Source organism: Sparus aurata, chromosome 22 (assembly GCF_900880675.1).
Source record: "Sparus aurata chromosome 22, fSpaAur1.1, whole genome shotgun sequence".
In the NCBI taxonomy this organism is placed as follows: domain Eukaryota; kingdom Metazoa; phylum Chordata; class Actinopteri; order Spariformes; family Sparidae; genus Sparus; species Sparus aurata.
This window is the reverse complement of record NC_044208.1, coordinates 22,717,737-22,738,511: the sequence shown is the minus strand read 5'-3', so window position 1 is coordinate 22,738,511 and position 20,775 is coordinate 22,717,737. Positions and strand designations below refer to the sequence as shown.

Here is a 20,775-nt window from a genome sequence, read left to right as displayed (position 1 = left end):
TTTTTGAACACTGGGTCATTTTGACCAGGAGGTAGAAAGTCTGCTCTTGGTCATGAGAAACAATAATTAACAAAACACTCTCAGCATTCAGTCAAAAAACCCTGTTTGAGATTAAACCTGATGTATCATGTGACCCAGATATAAAGTTTAGCATTTATTAATTGAACTTGGTCATGTTTTATCTTCCACAGAGAGCAATCTTTATGTGTTTTTGTGAAGAGTGCCTGGATACACTGCAGTTAAAGCCATTTTTTATGAATAAATATACAACTGATCATGTTATCCACACATCTTTGGGGTAAAAGTGAAACCTGGAGATTAGTTACCAGCACAGAAACAGGCCACAGTCTCCGTCCTGCAGTGGAGCCTTCAGGGTTACTACAGAGCAGAGGACCGCTCATACAAAATGCAGGAGGAGGTTCCTAAACGCGGCGTCTCCATTGGCCTGGGCACCGGGGTGCTGCGCTCCACGCGGGGGCGCACCGAAGGCAGAGCTCGAGTCCGGAAAAAAAAAAAAAAAAAAAAAAAAAACGAAAGCCGATGAGGACAGACACCTGCGAGGGTTTTCTGTTTGTCCCCGAGAAGAATGACGGAGACGGTAAGTCAACACAAGCAGTCTGCGGTGAGTTGATCCGGGTCTGCTCTCATCCTGGACACTTGGTGCGTCCTGACGGTCCGCGTTGGCGCTTTTGTTCTTTACGCATAGTTTAAAAAACTAAAGTTAACGCTGCAGATTAGGGAAGTGTGGGCAAGTGCTGCCATCGAAACTGAATGGAGAGAAATATGTGTGTGATGCGTTCCCTGTCGTCGTTGTGTGGCTGTAGATGGGGGCGCGCGCACGGAGCAGAGGCGCTAATAGCTGCACAAACTTTGGCCTACTTAAAGGCATGTTAATGCTGCCGTGTCACCAGCCAGCAGCATCAGCGGGGCAGAGTGCAGCAGCATGCGGGTAATGAGTGCTGTTTCTGTTGATAAGTGGCTGACGAACCTTCTGGGTGTCAAAGATCCTCTTCAGACCGGATGGGAGATGTTTAAAAGGCAGTGGCAGACTCAGGATGTCTGAGGGTGCAGCGGGAGGAAAACACAAGAAAGGGCACCCGAGAAGCAACTTTATCATTTGTGTCCTACAGCGACATAATCAAAAGTTTCTTTGAGTAATAATTTGTGCTAAATGTCTTTAAAAAGAGCCCCAGACAGAATATGAGCTCTTGTCCCCCCACTGTAAACTCACTTGTGCCTAGCTCTGTCAAACTTTTGAGCAAGTTGCTTGAGGCTGAAGGGCTTGTTTAGTGGTTTCATGGTGTTTTTCGTATATATGTTATGCGCAATTTATTGTTGTGACTGCCACAGATGGTGCTGTTTTGTTTTATGTAGTAGAGAGTATGACGGCATTCATGGGCGCAGCATTGTGAGTCCAAGACCAATTTACCCAAGGGTACAATAAAGTGTATCATATCGTATCGTTTTGTGTCATATTGCATCGGATCATATTGTACATCTACGTTTTCGCTGTAATTGAAAAATACAGAATCCATAAATATGTCTTAAGTGGTTTGAGGGAGGAAGACGAGGATACCCCCATTTTTTTTTTAGCTAAATCACCAAAATGCACCCTCCTTGTAAACCTGCCGTCGCCTCTTTCCATTCCCCGGCAGCAGAGAGAGTGCATAGGGGTTGTTTTTAGTTGCACATATTCGCCCTGATCCTTTCGTCTGACTCCAGTTCGTGCAAGTTAGAATCTGTCCTGTATCAACAAATCAAGCTAAACAGCTAAAGAATGGCGAAATCATAATTTTATTATGTTATGGACACATGTTTTATGTTTTGTCTCTTATTGGGTGACTTAATTACACTTAAAATGGGAGTGTAGGGACGTGGAGAGATTTTCTGAGTGGAGGAGGGCTTTAAATTTGAAATACCTACAGTTTGTTTGTTTTGCATGTTTGTTTTTGTGTCTACTTAATTAATTTCTCCACTTTTACAACCTGTCAAACCCTCACGTTCAGTTGCTCTCTCTCACAGTGTTGTGTTCTGCTTGGTTGCAGCAGCTGGTAACCTCCCCGAATGTATTTTATTTTCTCTTTCGCTTCCTCTCCTCTCTCACATACCTGAGTCAAACCCCCACGGGAGATGTTTCTAATCTGTCCATCTATGTTTCTGTTTCCTTCTCTCTGTTCTGATCTCACCTCAGTGTTAACATGAGCTTGTCTTCTTCCTTTCAGTACAGGGACTCGGGCAGAGCGGGCCTGGAGGATGAGGAGGAGTTTGTGGATATACTGGGGGAGAGGAGGCGCAGCAGCGATATCGGCTTCTCCCTCAGGACCTTCAGCCCTCACCCCTACAGAGGAGCCCTGTCCTGCTCCACAGCTGACCTCAACAACGCCGTGCTGGAGTCCCAGTATCTGCGCTACATGGCCAAGGAGGTGAGACTGGGTGGGATTAGAAAAAGATGTATTGAAGAAATTTCACACTGTCGTCACGTGGGGTGTTTTTTTGTTTTTTTCTTCTCTCGCATTCCTCGACAGATCTCCATGGAGACGGGGTCATCGGTGGAGGAGGTGAGAGAGGACGCCCGAGGGATTCTGGAGGAAATGTCTCAGAACCTGCAGCTGGGCTTCATCAGGCTGATGGCCTACGTGCTCAGCAAGGTGTTGAAGAGACTCTTCAGCAGCGTCCTTGTCAACATGGAGGGACTCAACGCGGTCAGCACCACTCAGTGTCCACTGTCCACTTCATTCTACAGCTTCTAGTAGTTGTCAGTCTTTTCATACACATATACAGCAGATGTTAAAGGATTCTGACGTTGTCTGTGATGCCCGATGCAATTGAATTCTTCAATCGTGAGACGCAAACTACGAGGCAATAGTGACGACAAAGTTTAATCTCATGCTTCATCTTTGTTTTTTTATCGACAAGTGTCTCAAAAATTACCAAATACTTACTGCGTACGCCACATAACCACAATGTCTTCAATTCAGTTCCAGCCGGGAACCTTTGTTGCATTAACACCCTTCTTCTCTCTCCACGTTTTGTGTTTTTTGCCTCAGCTGGCAAAACTGCCAAAAAGACAAAAATGAATGAAAATAATATTAAGAAAAAAAAACACTACCTCTGACTTCTACTCATAATTATAAGATGTATAGAAATAAAATTTGAAGTTGTATTTTTATATAGTTTTTCCATACAGGAACTATTTGAAAAAATGTCTTGAGGCCTTTTGGAATTTGATTTATTTCTGGAATAGTATTTATTCATTGTTTTGCTGAGAGTGAAATGAGAAGATTGCAATTGCTGTCATCTAGATGCAGTACATTATGTAGACAGCGTTGTGGGCTTCGCTTTAAATTACCCTTCTGAACAAGACAATCGTCCAGGAACTCACCGCACCTGGATTTTGTAACCTTCGGACAAAGCAAGGCTAGCTTTTTCCCTCCGTTCCCAGTCTTTGTGCTAAGCTAAGCTAATGAACCTAGCTATTTTCATCCAACTCTCTGCAAGACAGCAAATCACTGCCAAATTTACTGGTCTCTGTCCAGCAATAAACTACCAAGAAGCTAATCCTAACAATGAAATGTTTAAGCACATTTACAATGACATGAATAATCTCTAAGTAGAAACCGTTTTTAGAAATCCGCTCTAACATGAAGAGGACTGACATTCAAGATGAATATTAAATCAAATATTTTCTCTACCGAGTGACTGCTGTTGATAAAAGGATTGATTTTTCTGTTTCCGTTCCCTCGCAGCTCCAACAAGCCGTCCAGGAGAGTCCCGTGATCCTGATGCCCAATCACAGGAGCTACATTGACTTCCTGGCCATCTCCTACATCATGTTCAGCTACGACATCCCCGTACCCGTTATTGCTGCAGGAATTCGCAAGTATCTATAATAATTCAAACAACAGAACATTATGGATAAAATAAAGTAATATCACAACATCTCTTGTAAAAAAAAAAAAAAAAAAAAACACCATGAAGCTCACCTCTCTCTCCCTCTGTTTCTTCCCCCCTCCTCTCCACCATGAAGCTCTCGCAGGAATGAAACTGGTCGGAGAGATACTGCGTCGCTCCGGAGCTTTCTTCATCCGACGCGCCATCGGCTCCGACAAGCTGTACTGGGCGGTGCTGTCAGAATACGTCAAGACTATCGTCCGGGTAATGATCTGCGACATCACCCCTTTTTTTTCAAATTCCATATTCCACCTTTGGCAAGTTAAGACTGTTGAATGTGTTTTGTGTAGAGAGGCTTTGCTCCCGTGGAGTTTTATGTGGAAGGCCTGCGGAGTCGAACACTGAAGTCTTTAACGCCCAAGTTAGGTAAGTATTTATTTAATGTGTCTACAGTATGTGATTATTTTGGGGCATTGTGATCTTTCCTCCACCCTTTTCCCCCCAAAGAATCTGCCTCCGACCACTTTATTACAGTTATTTTTTTTTAAATGTATTGCTCCGTTATTTTTTGTCATTTTGTGTAGGAGTAGTGTATTTTCCACCCCTGCATCTGCTCATGCATTGCACTTTTCACAGTGTCCGCCTGTCCCTGCAGGTATGATGCACATGGTGCTGGAGCCCTACTTTAAAGGTGAGGTGTATGACATCACGCTGGTCCCCATCAGCATCAGCTACGACCGGGTGCTGGAGGAATCGCTGCTCGCCCACGAGTTGCTGGGGATCCCCAAACCCAAAGAAAGCACCACGGTACGTCCTGGTCGCGCTATCGCTCCTCCACCAGCATCTTCCACTCACTCATCCATTTCTTTGTATTTGCAAACAGCATTTTTTTAATCTCTAACCTCATTAACTCATTGGTGCAGGTCAGAGGGGTTCATGTTTGAATAAAGCTGATTATTTCCTGGTTCGTGCTTCAACCCCCCCCCCCCTCCTCTGCAGGGTCTGCTGAAGGCGAGCAAAGTGCTCCAGGAGGATTACGGCAGCATGCATGTGAACTTTGGTCGTCCGCTGTCGGTCCGGCAGCTGTGTGAGGGCAGGATAAACCGCGGCCAGTACAACCTCGTACCAAGGTTAAAAGATCTTATCATTTTAATATACGTATCTTTCCAAGTCAAATAGGGCTGTGGTTGGGCTGGGAATTCTAGTTAATTTTTGAATGCACCTTTAAGTCTTTTCATCATAATTATATTTATTTGAGTTTTTCTGTCAAATGACGTCAAATTTAGTCTAAAAAATATTCAAATAAGCCTTAAAGAGTTTTACACAATACAGCAAAACAGTGTAATCTCCTCTTTAAGTCATTATAAACCTCTAAATTTGCAGAAATACTACCAAAAATCATGACGTCAGGGTCCTCAGTACTAGCTACAGCCTTGCAGTCATGTATTGTCCTGCTCATCCTCCTCCTCCTCCTCCTCTGCCTTTACATCTTTTCACAGAGATCTTCCCCAGAAGCCCAGTGAAGAGGCTCAGGCCTGCGTGAGTTGGCTGGCTCATCTGATGGTGCGGGTCCAAGAGGAGGGCTCTCTGATCAGCCCCTGGTCTCTGATGGCCTGCCTGTTGCTCCAGGCTCCTGCCACGGTCTTATCAGAGGAGGGCCTGCTGTGGCACCAGCTCACAGAGAAAACCCTCTGGCTCAGGAAGCTGGCGCTGGACTTCGGGGCTCGTCTGAACTGGCCTGGTGGGTGAGAGGATGAATGGGTTTGATATATTCACTGGAAATATTGTGTCTGAACTAAATTTGGTGAAAACAAATGCAGCTGCATCGGCCCTGAGCATGTGATTGGGATTTCTCCTTCAACGGGCCTTTCAGGAGATTTATTTTCCCTTAAATGACCAGCAGGTGGCATTTGCATATTACAGTATGAGCGAACCAGGCTTGGACAGAAGCAGACAGGAAAGTAACTAACACTGGTGGATGTATTCAGTTCCTTTGCTCAACTGAAAGTACTAATATGAAACTTAAAAATGCTTCATTAGAAGTAAAAGTTGCAGGTAAAGGTAAAAGTATAATCGGGAAAATGGACACACAATGCAGGATAATATCTCATAGGACTGTTATACTGTTCTATGAATGGATTATTTCAATGTAAAAGCAGGATTTTTACTGTTGCAGTGCTTTGAGATGGAGGTGATTTTATACAGGACTGCAACACATGATTATTTTCATTATGGATTATCCGGGTGATTAATTCTTAATTTACCCAGAGCCGATACAAAACACAGATCTGCCCTGTGAAACCTTTCCATTTGGTCCAGCCCTGCTTGTATATACTGTTGGGTAGTTTACAAGAAAACATCGTATTGTATCGGCTCTTCATACTGTATGTTTCTTTGTAGAAATAATTTATTTTTTAAATTAAGATTTTTGCAAACAGTGGAGTGGAAGCATAACATATAAAGCTTACTCTTTCAGTCCAGGCTTACACAAAAGTAATCTCTCTCACTCCCACTGGAGGCGTGTGCTGGACGTTTCTAGGCATCAACCTTGTTGCAGTGAGTGTGAGGCCTCCAGCCAATAACAGGACACCTGTATGGTGTGAGGGCGGGACTCCCAAAAAAAAAACGCAGCAACCAGGCGCCAGATCGTAAGCGCTCATTGGGCGTCGTGAAGCCGGAGAGGAGGAGCTAATTTAAAACGTTTACAAACCGCATTCGACGAATCAGTCTGCCTTTTTCCAGCGCAGTACTTGAGTAAATGTACCTGTATCCGTCTCACCTGGGGACGCTGAAGAGACTCTTCCGACCCCGCCTGAGGCAGATCAGACAGATTAGGTGAATGTGTGTTGGCACAAGTGTTCAGATTCACTTAGGAGATGTTCAGTGGATTAATGCACGGTAAGTTACTTACCCTAAGAGGACCCCGCTGAACTGTCTCACTTCGCAGGTCTCAGGTGTGTGTGTGCAGATACACACATGCAAACAAACACACGCAAACAAATACAAAGTGTTCTCAACGTCCTGAAACTCCAAACCTTCCTTTTTTGAAAAAAAATGTGTTTTCCTGCAGGACACGTCCCTGACTTGGATGTGATATCATCCACCATGGCCATCCATCGCTCCGTAGTCCACCGTAAAGCCGGGCGCGTCTTCCTGGTTCAGGAGGACGAGCCTGCAAGGAAGCATCCCGTCAGCCCGGAGGAGGGCGTGGCCAAGATGGCGGCGGCCATGCTGATGCTGGCCTCCTACAGGAATCAGTCCGTGCACGTTTTCCTGCGTCCCGCCATGCTCGCAACAGCCGTGCGAATCACAAAGAGCACACAGAGAGGTTTGTCGTGACGTGTTCCTCAGTTAGCTCTGTCCTTAAGGAAATAATCCACCGTCCTCTGTCTTAATTATGATCCACCGTTCTGTCCACAGACGAGCTCTTCGCCTTCTTCTGCTTCCTCCAGGACGTCTTCTCCAACGAATTCATCTTCATTCCGGGAAAGTCGTCTCAGGTAGTGATCTCATCTTTCAGGGCTCGGCTTCCTCCGAGGCGTCTCGGGACAGAGATTGTAAAGAGGATTATTGTCCTTTTTAACCTGTTGAAGAAATCTTGGGAATAAAATGTGACACGACTACACCTCACAAGGATGTGTGCAACCTGGATACGCTGTAGATGTTTTGTTTATCTGCCTGCTGGTGTCTGCTTTCATTACTCAGGACTTTGAAGAGGCGTGTTTCCTCCTGAAGAAGTGCGGAGCGGTCCACGTCAGCCAGCAGGAAGTGACGGCGTCAGCGGCGGGGCTGGAGGTGTTGTCCTTCCTGCAGGGCCTTCTGCAACCCTTCATAGACTCTTATCAGGTCCTTTTGACTTTTGCCTCCTCGGATTGTGATAACGCACGACACGCTTAGATGAGATTCTATTTTCTTGGCGAGCAGAGCAGAGGAAGGTTTGATTTCAACAGGTTCAACCAGCTAAAGTCCAGGTTTCTCTGTCTCAAGTTGGGATTCATTTAAAAACATTTCTTGTCAGTCATTACGCCACACACTTATTAGGTATTCAAATCAAATTCACTCTGTTTAAAGGGAATTCAAAGACACTGAGGTCTTGACGCCTATATTTATTCTGGGAATTTGTGGTTTTTTAGCAGCCCTTGGGAAGATTTTTCTCCAGTAGAACACTTCTTTTTACTAATTTAAGTTGATTACAGTATTTTTAGACCTACATATTTAAATGCGAGTAGTTTAGGGCAACAGTAATGAACGAATAAACAAATAATTCAGCATTTCTCCAACAGAATCTTACTCCTGGTAGTGTAAGATGAGCACTGAAGCAGAAGCGTGTCAAATGAAAATTAAAATATTTGATCTGCTATCATCCAATTAATGAAATGTAAACATACAAATAATATATATTTTGTATTTTTAGATATTTAGATGTTTCCTTCCCACCGCTCTTTAAATCTTGGATTTATTTTGTTTATGTTTCATTAAACGTCAATATAGGCCATTTAAAAATGGGTGGTGCCTCCGGGTCTGAGAAAGTGAAGCCAATGTAGAAGTGCCTAAAACTAAATAATTAAATAAACAGATCATTCCGGCAGTGAGCGACTGGTTTCAAAAGAAGTCTGATACTATGTAAGCTTATGAGAAAATTATCCCACGTCTAACTTGATTTATTGCCTCAGCCAACAGTTTCCTGGTGAGTTGATGGTCTCGAGCTCTAGTTTCAACTCCTCATCAATACAGCATGATGCTTATTTAGTCAATAATGATCACATTTAGAGTACATAAAAGACAAAGCAGGGTGTGCTTAAGGCGGTGGCTTCCTGGTTGACAAGTTGCTGCGACAGCGTTTGCTGAAGTCCAATCAGAATCTGCTCCCTGGCTACACCGTCTTATCCAAACATGGTCACTTCTGGCTCAAATGAAGCGAGATAGTGACCTGAGGCTTTATAAAAGTAGTCCACAAACCAGTGGGTGATGTCACGGTGGGTTCACACTAGATGTTGAATGAATGCACTATTAATGAACACAGTGAGACAATGCTGTTTGTCTGGTCACTCTTGTTCTGGCTGATTGTGGCATGACATGCTACGGATGCTCGAAGGTGTGTTTCAGATATCTGACGTACTGAAATCAAGATCATCAGATCCAGTAATCGGAACACTTTGCATCTGTCAATTCTCTAAATATACAAAGCGGTTCTCTGTAGTAGGAGATGCAGTTGTGGATTGTTTCAGTGTCTTATTTTAGATAGGAAATATAAGTGGTTTATGATCTCTGTTGTTTCGTCCAGGTGATGTTCAGGTACCTCTGTGAAGATGCAGTCCATGTGTTCTCTGAAAAGCAGTTCCATCCTGCTGTGAGAAACTTGGCTACAAATCTCATCCTCTCAGGTACAACAGAAACCACCTCTGACCTCTCGAGTCATCTCCAAACCTTTCATATCAGCTCTCACCATCGTCGTCTCTGTGCGTTTCAGGTGAGCTTCACACCTACGAGGCCCTGTCCTCAGACATGCAGAAAAACGTCCTGTCGGCTCTGCGGCGGCTGGAGACGGTGACAAAGTTGAGGGCGTGAGTAACGAGATTAGCCCCTGCAAGTCTGTTTGGTTTTAAGCTCATTTTCTGTGGTGCTTGATAAGCTGTCTGTATTTCTGATGCCAAAGTGACACTTGTTCGGTTAGTCTGTCTGCTCGCATGGTGCAGGAAGTACTCGGATCCTTTATTCAAAAATGTACGACGTGAACTTTTAACTGGTTATGAAACAATTTGAATTTAATACCGATGCTTTTCAAATGACCTTCATAACCAATCTGGATGGGAATAAAGGCTATTTCTGTTTAATAATTTTTCTTAATGCTTTTCACCTGGTCGGACTCTCACTTATTGAGGACGGATAAATCATAAAATTCTAATTATCTTTTGTAGCAGATTGCCAGAAAATGAAGATTCCTCGTCTTAAACGGACACCACACTGGAAAATTACTCTAGTACAAGTACAATAGTGGAATTTTTTTATTACCTAGTATTGGCATCAACATTGGATGAATTGATTGATTGCTTGGTTTGTAAAAATTCAGAATTTAGAGAGAAAAGCTGTCAACAAGCAACAACTACTTGTTCAACTAATACTATACATCTTAAAATCAGTCAAAATGAATTAAAATGCTCATTCTGAAATAAATAACTGATTTCAACAGGCCTACACACCCTGACCGCCTCCATTTTCAGTACAATATAATTTGACTGAGCTGTACATTTTTGAATGTGTTGATCTTTACTGGACTGATGTTTTATTAGTGTCAGATCGTTTGTCTGTAAAGTGACCTTGAGTGCCATGAAAAGACACCTTTTAAATAAAATGTATTATTTATTGTTATTATTACATTTGAGGGGACAAACTCCTTCAGATGAATTTTGAAACTCTTGCGTTTTTGTGCAAAGTAACGAGTAATTTATGCTGTTGCATTAATCTAGTGAAGTGAAAAGTCAAAGTGGAGTAGAATTACAGTTACATCTCAGCTCTTGTGTTTTCTCATGTCAGGTCTGAGCAGAATGAACACAAAGTGGACCAAGCAGCTGTCAGAAGAATCGGAGACGTTCTCTGTAAGTTGTTATAACGTTCTGTTATTATTTATAGATGAAGCCTTTGATGGAAGTCACCCTGCAGCCCTTCAAAATGCTCCTACTTAAATAACCTCGCCATGTGTTTGAGAGTTTGTTTTTGCCCTTTGCTTGTGTACGGCTGCCAACAAATCCTGAGGGGATTTCTTTTCCTTTTCCTCCCTTGCTGTAGCTGGGAAAATCCCTCCACAGATGCTCCAGACTCCACCTGACGCAAGACTTTAGTCTCCGTTGGAACGGATCCATTCTCGGTATCAGTTAACCCCTCTGTGAACTCGGCCTTCCCTCCTTCCTTCCCCACCTCACTTCTTCTCCTCTCTGTGCCTTCGTGCAGCTGTCAGTCGATGTGCAGCACCTTCATTCTGCGCTCAGACAAAACACTTTCTATCCTGGACGGCGGCGGCCTGACTTCAACCTGGCGCCGTTCCACTCCCTACATTTTTTTACCTTAATCTCTCTGTGTCCGTGCGCCCATCCCTTTCAAATCTGACCGGGCTAAGACAATGCTACACACAGTTGACATGGTGGCCTAAAGGTGACAGTAGTGCTGATTGCTGTAATCAGAACAGGCTGATGAAGAAAAGACGTATGTATGACTCATGCACTAGTGATGCCTGTGGCTGAAGAAACTGAACTGTACTTTAATCAGTTATATTGTGTTAGTATGTTTTTCTGTATAGATGTAGAGACGGGTGATATCTTTAATCAGTTGAGTGAATGATCAATTAAATCGGCTCGATTTCAGGAATAATAAGTGCAATTAGTTACTAACACTGAATAATGACACTTTTGATTGTATGGTAACACTTTATAATGACCATCGTTGATGTATGTTTTATTTATAGTTAAACAAACTTAAGTTGAAGGAGACATATTATGCTCATTTTCAGGTTCATCGTTTCATTTTTGGTTACCACTAGGAAAGGTTTATGTGCGTTAATGCTCAAACAACGCTTCAGCTGAAACGCTCGGTTTAAGCTCCTGTCTCTTTAAGGCTGGCCCCCTCTGATTGGTCAGCTCACACACGCCTGAGCCTGCACCGCTCCTCATGCCTCTGGTTCATCTCTGTCGTGTTTTAAGCTTCCAGTTAGCTTCACTTCCCTTATGAATATATGCATAAATTATGCAAATGTGTGACAAGGTGACTTAGAAATTTAAGGCATGACTACTGACGGGGCGTTCAGGAGCAGTGTTTTCCGTGGGGGAGAGGAGCTCCTGTCGGCAAAAAAACTAAAGGATACAAAAAAAACCTTAAAGGCATAATAAGTCTCCTTTGATAGTTATTTCGCTGTTAATGACATGCTTTAAAAAAACATTTATTAAGCAGTTGTAAAGGCTTATAGACATCAGTTGCAATTTTCACAACAAACTATTGCTCAAGAAATTGTTTTTAAAGCCATTCAGTGTCTGTTAAAAGTGAAATAACTTCTGGATTAAAGTTTAATTAATGGTGAACTTACCTTTTTATTCATGATGATTATAAAATGTTACCGATTGTATGTACATGAAGGGTGTAACATGTGAGAATTGTTGTTCAAAACATTCAGAAATTGAACTTACCATGCTAACCAGCTAGCCCACAGTCAGTTTATACCTCGAGAGCTTATTGTCCAACAACATCAATCAGCTAATACGACTGCTAGATGCTACAGTTAGCAGCAGTTATCGGTTACCCTGGTAAAATTCTGCCCCCTGTTTGTTTGGAGTGTGAATCCAACAGGTGGGCAATTCTTACATACTGCACCTTTAATGTACTTGTAAAAACCTAAGTACCATAACAATGTAAAATATCATAACCCATCAAAGATGTGAAGTTTTGTAAGTTTGAGACATTTATTTTAACTTCTTTACAATAAATGTAAAACAAATGTAACAAAATGCACCATAGATTCTTGAACTCTTCATTCTTGGATATCTTTTGTGTTGCTTCTATTCCCTCAACAACAGTGGGTGACAACCAGAGGTGAGAGTTCAACCTCCTGTCGTCTCTGCCTGCACCTGTAACCCCTCAGCAGTTAGAAGAAGGCCTCTTATGTGCCATTTAATCTGGATATTGTTATACAATGGACAGAGATTATCTATAGACAGGTGGGACGTCAACTTTGATGCGTAAAGCGCTGACAGGGTCTTGACAGAACACCGAGATGTATTCCAACACTTTAGAATTTAGCTTCTTCTCGCTCTCCTTGGCTCTGTGCCGCTCTTTGTCCCATCTGTCCTTCTCGCCGTTCATTTGGGAGAAGAGGTTGACCTGGATGGTGCGCAGCGTGGCCGCCAGGACGTAGAAGGCTCCCTGCATCATGTGGCAGAAGGCGGCGCCCACGCTGAGCGCCGCGCCCATCAGGTTGGGCACCGTCTCGCACACCACGCACATGCCCTCCAGGAAGTGCAGCGTGCCTTTCCTGGCCAGCGGCTGGCTCTGGTGGTGGTAGCCGTGGGGAGAGGGGCTCTGCTGGGCATGGTTGATCAGGTACCTCGCGCAGTCGGCGAAGTGGGTGGCGGCTCGGCGCAGCGGGAGCAGGGCCAGGTACAGGTGGCAAGCAGCTTTGGTGAGAGCGTGGAAGAGCAGCCGCAGCTCAAGCACGGCATTGCCTGGAGATAAAAGGGTAACGGGGTCAGCTCGAGTCTAATTTAACACCGTGGCTAATGTCAGCAACCATTACAAACAGCGTCTGCCACTGGATTAAAGTTTGCGCTCCAGCAATGTGGGCGGCGGTGGAGTCCATCAGCTGACCTGAGCGCGCACAGCGGGGAGGCTCGGCGTGTCATTACGCACAGCCTTCAGCACGAGACCCAGCTTCTGAATAAATAACCACTATCCAAAATCCTTAAGGTTGAATTATATTTCTTTCTATTGAAGTTTCACTTTTGCAGAGATTTTACCTTTAGACAAATAGGCCTCAGGACCTGTAGAGTAATGGGTCTAAAAAGTGGCAAAGAGGAAAATCTTTCTTCTTATCACAAAAACCTGTTTTAAAAGGAACAAGACTTTACGAATCAATACATAAATCAAGCCTTCTTACCTACAGACGTACTCTACAAAACATAAAGTCAAAAGCCTTTAGAGAAGCGTTCATTCTGAAGCACAACTGTGCACAAGGGCGGTGTATGTCTAATGATGTCCTGATCCATGATGTCCCAGTGCGCCTCTCATTCTTTGATTTTAGCTTTATCGATAATGAATTATTTGCAAAACTGTCAGCAAGGATAAATACTCCCCATCCAGCAAATTACACATGTAGACAGCCTTTTTAACATGTTGTGCAGAGAGATAAATGGCTGTATTTCTTCTGTCAGCTGTCTCCGCAATAAGGTCAAATCCCTCTGCCCACAAACTTCCTGAGAACCTCCCAGATCTCCACCAAACACATTTTTCATCTTACCGTCTATAAAGCAGAAAATCCACAGCAGGGCAATGCTCGCTGCCAGCGACGTCCACCAATCCATGTAGCCTCCCCCCTGTCCTGGGCCCGGCAACGAAAAGAAAGAAAGCAGTGAAAATCCCGAGTTATGATCTGGCCAAGCCCTGCCCTGTCTTTACGCAGCTAATACCTGCACATTAAGTAGTCGCATTCTCGCTCCGCAGGTGTCGGAGTGCTGCAGCTTCTGCGGAACACCTTCAAAGTGCATCTATGTCCACAGGCGCATTAAGAGCAGCAGACTCTGCAACATGCTGCATCTATTGACACTTCTCTGCCTCAGGAAATAAAAATTGCAATCAGGGAATAACCGGATTATAAAAGACATTTTTAGATATATTTAAAACATTTTTTTTAAATATATATATGCTCCCTCTGCACAGTCGTATATTAAAAGCAATATTGCATTAAAATAAAAAGTTCTCTTCCTCACTCCGGATGTCTTTAAATATAAATTGATTGGATGCCAATCAGTTTTTTTTACACACGTGTATGAGAGAGCATACCTTAGTTCCCTTTACGTATAAAGCCACCATGTGTGTACTACCAAGGCTGCTATCGAGTTGGATCGATTGAAGAGTACCAGTGCCAATGAGTGAGTGCCAGACGAGGTAGGAGCCGTCATTGTAGATTTTGACATTTAAATGAATAAACAGAAATTAAATCAAATAAATAAAGTTTGGTATCATTCATGTGGGGGGAATTGGTTAATTGGGAAATTCAAGAAGACATTTTTTTTTTAACTAATAATTTCTGGTTTTGATCAAATTTGTCAATGGTTGTCACACCAGATATCTGCACATGCTAAATTTCAAGGACTCCTATACAACCATGGATGAGGTCTGCGTCTTTTTAAAAAATATATTGTTATATTTTTTTAATCTTTTTTTTTTTTTTTTTTTACTTTATTGAACATCGACACCAGACAGTCAAAAATGCACATCATGAAAATGTTCATAGATATAAACGTAAGCTAAACTGAGCGTGAGGAGAAAACAGAGCAATAAATATGTTTACAACCTTATTATGAGATAAATAAATTATAAATTATGAAACGTAAACAACAGAAATAAGTAAGTAAATGAATAAATAACACAATTGGTCAATCAGGAATTAGGGTATATAAATACTTTACTGACTTTATTTTATAATATTTTTTTATTTTGGAAAACCTTCAGGCTGAGCTCTGTGTCTCGCGCTGAACGTGCTTGTGCGTCGCTGTCATGGCAACGGAAAAACCTTCAGACAGCAGGACACCTGAAGGAGGAGGAGGAGGAGAAAATCATCTCACTCTGTTTAACTCTTCTTTTCCGAACTCAAACTACTCAGAAGGGGACAAAAAGCTACTTGACAACACGCTTGTTGAATGTCACAACCTGCGTTTTACTCCTCAAACTTCTGACACTAACACTGAGGCTGTTTCTTGTCAGCTTTAAGCTAATTTTTCGCGGTTTTGCAAAGGAACGTCAGACCAGCCCGTCCTCAACATTAACAACAGTAAGAAACGGCAACATTGCTGTGGCGACGAGCGGGTAAATTCTACATTAGAAGGCACTGTTTAGATTGCATCTCATTCAATTAATGCAACACTGCTCTTATTAACTTGTCATTGATAAGGTAATATTAAGCCTGTACCACTTAAGGCTGCTAGCTAACTTAGATTCAGGTAGGGCTACTGACAGTTAGCCTATAAGCTAGTTCTCACTGAAGTCTCAAAACTATGTATTTTCTCGTGATTTAGGGATGAGACCCAAGAAGAAGAACCCTGCCTTTGGTGTGATCACCTTCCACACACCTTTACCTGTCAGCCTGTTGAAATCAGAGGTAAAAAAAAAAAAAAAAAAAAGTGTACACAACAGTGTACATTACACTAAGAACAAGCTTTTAAATGAATCAGAACAGGTACTTTCAGCACATGTACTTTTTTACCCCAGTATTCAGTGTATGTTTTTACTCTGGATGCAGCCTAACTAATCATTAACCTTTGGCAGTCATGGACAATAAGGTTTTAATTGACTCCCCAACAGCATTTCAGCAGTTATAAAGGAGATTTATTAAGCAGCGAGAGGGTTATCTTCACTTTACTGCCTTTACTGTAAAAGTGAAGGCAGTGAAACTGTTATCTATTGCCAGCTAACAATTTATCACCGGTCTTCTTAGTGTAAGGGAGGCTGTGAAGCTACAGTGCTTGTCTGAAAGCTTGGCTGCTCCGCTTTGCCCTCCCTTTGTTTCTGAATGTGCCCTGCTGGAATCTCTGTCCTTCGACAGATGAATGGAAAGGTTTCAGGTTATTGTCAGACAGATACGTTAGCCACCGTAATCCTCTATTAATTCAGGACAATAGAAAAAAAGAGGCCTGGTGTGGGATCAGGTGACATCAGGAGTCTATGTCCTGCATATGGAAATAGTGGTGTTACCTCAGACAAACACACAATGAGCACAGCAAAGAGGGAAGCTGCCATTTTTTGTACTTGAAAGTTGCTAAGTCACTGTTTAAATCCCTAGAGTGCACTGACATACGTGTCCCACCATATGTGTCTGCGTAACAATGAGACGCAGATCAGGTTTCCAGGTGGTGACGTGATCTGTCTGTGCCTGTTGTGCTGGCCTCTGTTCACCTACATGCTTGTGTCTGTCTGTCTGTGAACTTCCAGCTGGGATTTCCAAAAGTTTTGCAGACCATATTGATCTCTGCAATTTATGTTCATATCTTATCAAACTCTCCTTCTACGAAAATCAGAGTGCCTACTGTAAACTGTAACTACAGTAGGTTTTGTTTTTTGACACAATAACAGAAGGTGAGTGTCTCAGAATTTGACCCCACTGGTGTTTCAGGAGGACATGGCAGATTCGAGGGACGCCACAGTGAGCAGAATGAGCCAGTTTCAGCCGAGTGCGAGGAAGAGGAGCACCTCTAAATGTGTAAGAGCAGAGAAAAGAGACGAGGCCTCGTCCTCTGGGTCACAGCCGAGCACCAGGCAGGACTGGCTCTCTCACACCTCCCTCAGACAGCTGCAGGTATTACACTCAAGCAAACTCACCGCCAGCACAAAAGATGAGGTGTTTTTGATAAGGCAAAGATCAAGCATAACAGTAGCGTAAGGACAATTTTAAGGTAGCAGTACTTTACTTGAGTATTTCCATTTTCTACTACTTTATACTTCACTACATTTTTTGGTGACTTTAAGGGTTGTAGTGACTTTGCAGACTGCATGCTGCAACAGAGCCAAAGGAGAGTATTTGGATTAATTTATTTCATTGGCAATTCAAAACAAACAAAAAAAAAAAAAAAAAATCCTGGTTCAGATAATCAGAAAAATGTTGAACATTGGATCTGATGATACATACATATATATGTATAATGTACTCTTGCATGTAATTTTGATATTTAATTACATTTAAAATTAGATGCTTAAAGACTTTTACTCAGGTGCTTGTCATATGGATGCGTTTCATTTTTACCATTTCACCATGATACCTTTACTTTGACTCAAGCGTGACTTTCGGGTACTTTTTACAACACTGTGTTTAGGCAAAGGTGGAGGCTGAAAATCAACAGATGAAAGAAATAATCCAACCTTTACTGGATACAGAAAATGGTTTAGTGAAGGTAAGATGCCCAACATGGTACAATTTATGGTTTCTGTAGCTATTCTTGAGGCTAATGGCACATTCCCAAGGCAACATATCGACCTTTGTGTCTGTTTGAAATGTGCCTTTATGGAGGAGCTGGAGAGGTTTCTGAGCCAACGGGATGTGGCAGAGCTGAGGCGGAGGGAGCTGCAGCACAAGCGCTGGACTGAGCGTGTATGGATTCCCATCCAGCGGAAGGTGGAGGAACACGTGTCCAGCTGTAGCCCGGTGGAGCTGAAAAGACGCCAGAGCTTATACACTCACTACATCCATCACTGCAACGCCAAGGTAACAGTAATCCCACCACTCAGTCCCGCTTTGGAAGCAGTAAATTATCCCTCATGTTGCTACTACAGACAGGTTTTGCCTTGATGTTTAATTAGATGTTTTTCAATTCTGTATGAGCCTTCGCACAAATGTTTTCCTTTGTGCTTTGCTTATTACTACAAATACAGATGAAACTCACACTAAAGATGTTGAATAATCTACCTTTTAAACCTAACTGTTATGTATTTCATCTTCAGGGGTTTGTGTTTCTAGACACATATGATCTGAGAGAATACAACCCTTTCCTCCTCAACATCACAACGCCACACTACCTCAAGGTGATTATTTGTGAATTAATACATTCGTAGAATAAATAAAAAGAAGAAAAGCTCTGGGCATATTGAAGTAATCAAAATGTGTCTGTCACTGACAATACATCCACTGCTCTTTTCCTAGCTCAGTACAGCGGACTTCAAAGACCCATTTTACCTTCAGTTACATGAAAGCCAGAAGGCAAAGAGAAGAGCCTGTTCTTGTGAAGCAGGTATTTTCTGTTTATAACCAAAATGATATATAGGACCTATAATGAATGTTGTCCTTTGAGTTTGAGCTGACATATCCACAGACAGTTCCTCTTAAATTTGGGGGAAATTAAGGTAGGATTAGGTACCTTTTGAAAGACACATTCTGTAAGAAGAAAGGTCGTGTTCGTGAGCAATACAATGCTGCCACTACAGCCTTATTTGGTCTGGTATGACCAGTAGCTTCTGATGGCTAATGCAAGCAAACTTAAAGGTGCAATATGTAAAATTGTAGTTGAAAATAATCAAAAATGTACTTCACTTGTAAACAGAATTATAAAAACTAGTAGTTTCAACGTTATGACAGTGTTGCAGAGATATCTACTGAAGCTAGCACTCTACTGAAGCTCAAGTTAACAGCAGTTAGCGTTGACTCTACTACATGCTGCCCCCCTATTTGTATGAATTCTATTGGGCATGCATTATTATCCCATTACTGTCACTTGTAATTATAAATCCTAATTAGATGTCAATTTTCACACGGATTGTGATGGTTTTTAAATCACCCTTCAAATTATAAACTAATCTCCCTTCCGCTTTAGGATGTAAATACAAGCCACCTCAGAGTAATCGTCCTCTGAGTGAGTCTGCGGCGTCTCAGGCAGACGTTCTCCGACAGGCCTCGTCTAATTATGCAGCCTCAGCCTCTCCAGCGAAGGATGAGACTGGAGGATGGAAGTCCAGCAGGTAAAGACATAAGGTGTTGGCAATTAACAGCTGCGACGCGACACCACTTAACTGTCTCAGCGATTTCAAAGGAAGTGAATAATAGGTGAAAAGTAATGTCGCACAAATGTGTCTCATGCAGGCTCGACACCATACCGTACCACATCAGAGCAAGTGCCGCACCAGATGGAAGGTGCCGTCAGAACAGCTGCTTCTTCTCCAGATGTGCAAGTCAACAGCAGCCAGCAAGTTTACACCAATCCTCGTCTACGTCCAAATAAAATCCAGGTTTACCACGAATCCTCATGTATATCCACTTCTACCTCAAAAGTAGCGACACGCACCCACAACAAAGACAAGACGTTTACTGTATGTACAATTTATTGATGCCATTTTCAGGATTTAATAGCACACTTGACATGAAACCCCAAAGTTACACCAAAGGGTGTGTATGACATTACATTATACAGTAGTGTGCAACATTTCAGATACACAGCATTGATATAGATATGTGTGGCAGTGTGCAGCTGCTCCAGGTGAAATAATAACAGAATTTGTGAGTTATGTCTTCATATAGACAGATAAAGACATGTCGGACCGGCTGTGTATCTCCATTAAGTGTAAGAATTTGTAAATATGAGGACTGCAAAACTCCAGCTGGTTATATTTTAAGGTTTGTGTTTTTTTTCTACAATAAATGGCTACTTCTGAGGTCATTCTATATTTTGGCAAAATCTCCTTCACTTTCTGTCTCCGTGGCTTTAGGGAAAAAACAAGGCATTTGTGGTAAAATCGAATTTTTTTAAAGGCAACACTTCCAGTGATACAAATAGGCACTTCGAGGCAAGTGTGTGGCTTTAAGTCATTATGTAAAATATCTTCTTCTTCCTTTCTATAAAATTAAAGTGGTGCGTGTGCCCCTGGGCTGTGTCTGGCTCTGTCATTTGGTTGGCTCATAAAGCTGCAGGTCCAGTTTGACCCAAACTTCTCCAGTGGGGACTTCATGCAGTAGTAGGCGACGGTTCGCAGCCCCTTTGCTCTCCATCTCTTTCTTTATGGTGGCCACGGGAACTTCAGTGCGGCCCATAAAATCTAAAAGAGGCAGAAAACAACATGTGAACATTCAAATGAAAACAATGATTTTGTTCATTTTTCATTGATTTCTGATGATTTATAACATAATGGTTGGAGGGGGCCCACTGGGAGTTTTATGCCCAGCACCCCTTCAGGCTCTAGAATAGGCAGTGCTTATTTCAAAGCTGCAAACACAATTAGAACTAAGACACAGACGGAATACAGGAAAAAGGACAAGCATTATACATAAAAAAATAGTGGACAGAAGTGCATCTGTCACTTTAAATCTGTTAAAACAAGTGAAGCAGACATCAAAACCTGGAATGATTCCTTTCATCCTATACCGACCGGACAAATTGTGCTAAAAAGCCTAATAATCCATTCTGTTTGTGTGAACATCACTGTGGTGTGTGTCTCATCCACTGACCATCTGGTGAGAACTGGTCCTTCTCAAACACGGTGATGCACAGGACGTCCTGGTAGAGGTCTTTGATGAAGAACTGACAGTTGAAGTTCCACTTCGGGTTCAGGGTGTCGCTGACCGGTCTGGAGGTGTAGCACTGAGCCCCCATCGTCAGCTCACAGTACGGATTACTCTTACCTGGAGAGAAAATATCGTATGTATGTAAG

At 42.6% G+C, this 20,775-nt stretch overlaps 3 protein-coding genes across 13 annotated transcripts in view; 2 read left to right on the top strand and 1 right to left on the bottom strand.

Moving 5' to 3' along the window:
* The first annotated feature begins 486 nt into the window (after window positions 1–486).
* On the top strand, window positions 487–12,385 carry gnpat2 (glyceronephosphate O-acyltransferase 2). Its single transcript, XM_030404537.1, has 16 exons — window positions 487–598; window positions 2,223–2,423; window positions 2,526–2,702; window positions 3,747–3,876; window positions 4,028–4,155; window positions 4,242–4,317; window positions 4,547–4,698; window positions 4,891–5,021; window positions 5,391–5,632; window positions 6,962–7,219; window positions 7,312–7,391; window positions 7,597–7,737; window positions 9,176–9,275; window positions 9,362–9,455; window positions 10,426–10,487; window positions 10,678–12,385. The coding sequence occupies exons 1-16, from the start codon at window positions 587–589 to the stop codon at window positions 10,728–10,730; spliced, it is 2,037 nt and encodes a 678-aa protein (XP_030260397.1). The 5' UTR covers window positions 487–586; the 3' UTR covers window positions 10,731–12,385.
* Window positions 12,386–15,155: 2,770 nt separating this feature from the next.
* fam228a (family with sequence similarity 228 member A) lies at window positions 15,156–19,371 on the top strand. 2 transcript variants are annotated; one of them, XM_030405433.1, is made up of 9 exons: window positions 15,156–15,421; window positions 15,666–15,748; window positions 16,760–16,942; window positions 17,457–17,534; window positions 17,651–17,845; window positions 18,082–18,162; window positions 18,281–18,368; window positions 18,948–19,092; window positions 19,214–19,371. In XM_030405433.1, the coding sequence occupies exons 2-9, from the start codon at window positions 15,668–15,670 to the stop codon at window positions 19,350–19,352; spliced, it is 990 nt and encodes a 329-aa protein (XP_030261293.1). In that variant the 5' UTR covers window positions 15,156–15,421; window positions 15,666–15,667; the 3' UTR covers window positions 19,353–19,371. The 2 variants fall into 2 exon arrangements, with proteins under 2 accessions (XP_030261293.1, XP_030261291.1); XM_030405431.1 differs by having other exon boundaries at window positions 15,156–15,456.
* Window positions 19,372–19,434: 63 nt separating this feature from the next.
* itsn2a (intersectin 2a) overlaps window positions 19,435–20,775 on the bottom strand; it is a 45,329-nt gene continuing 43,988 nt past the window's right edge. For 7 of the 10 annotated variants that reach the window (XM_030405423.1, XM_030405424.1, XM_030405426.1 and 4 more), the window contains 2 exons: window positions 20,573–20,746; window positions 20,012–20,163 (listed from right to left, as the gene is read on the bottom strand). In XM_030405423.1, the coding sequence (XP_030261283.1) occupies window positions 20,012–20,163; window positions 20,573–20,746 (326 nt within the window). Of the gene's footprint in view, window positions 20,164–20,572; window positions 20,747–20,775 lie in introns of all 10 variants that reach the window. The other 3 variants (XM_030405422.1, XM_030405430.1, XM_030405429.1) reach the window with 1 other exon arrangement.

Coding starts and splice junctions, on each gene's coding strand:
- gnpat2 (XM_030404537.1), top strand. Junction 2,424..2,525: donor TGCGCTACATGGCCAAGGAG/GTGAGACTGGGT, acceptor ATTCCTCGACAG/ATCTCCATGGAGACGGGGTC. Junction 9,456..10,425: donor ACGGTGACAAAGTTGAGGGC/GTGAGTAACGAG, acceptor TTCTCATGTCAG/GTCTGAGCAGAATGAACACA.
- fam228a (XM_030405433.1), top strand. CDS start 15,668: ATGAGACCCAAGAAGAAGAACCCTGCCTTTGGTGTGATCACCTTCCAC. Junction 16,943..17,456: donor CCTCCCTCAGACAGCTGCAG/GTATTACACTCA, acceptor CACTGTGTTTAG/GCAAAGGTGGAGGCTGAAAA. Junction 18,369..18,947: donor AGCCTGTTCTTGTGAAGCAG/GTATTTTCTGTT, acceptor CTTCCGCTTTAG/GATGTAAATACAAGCCACCT.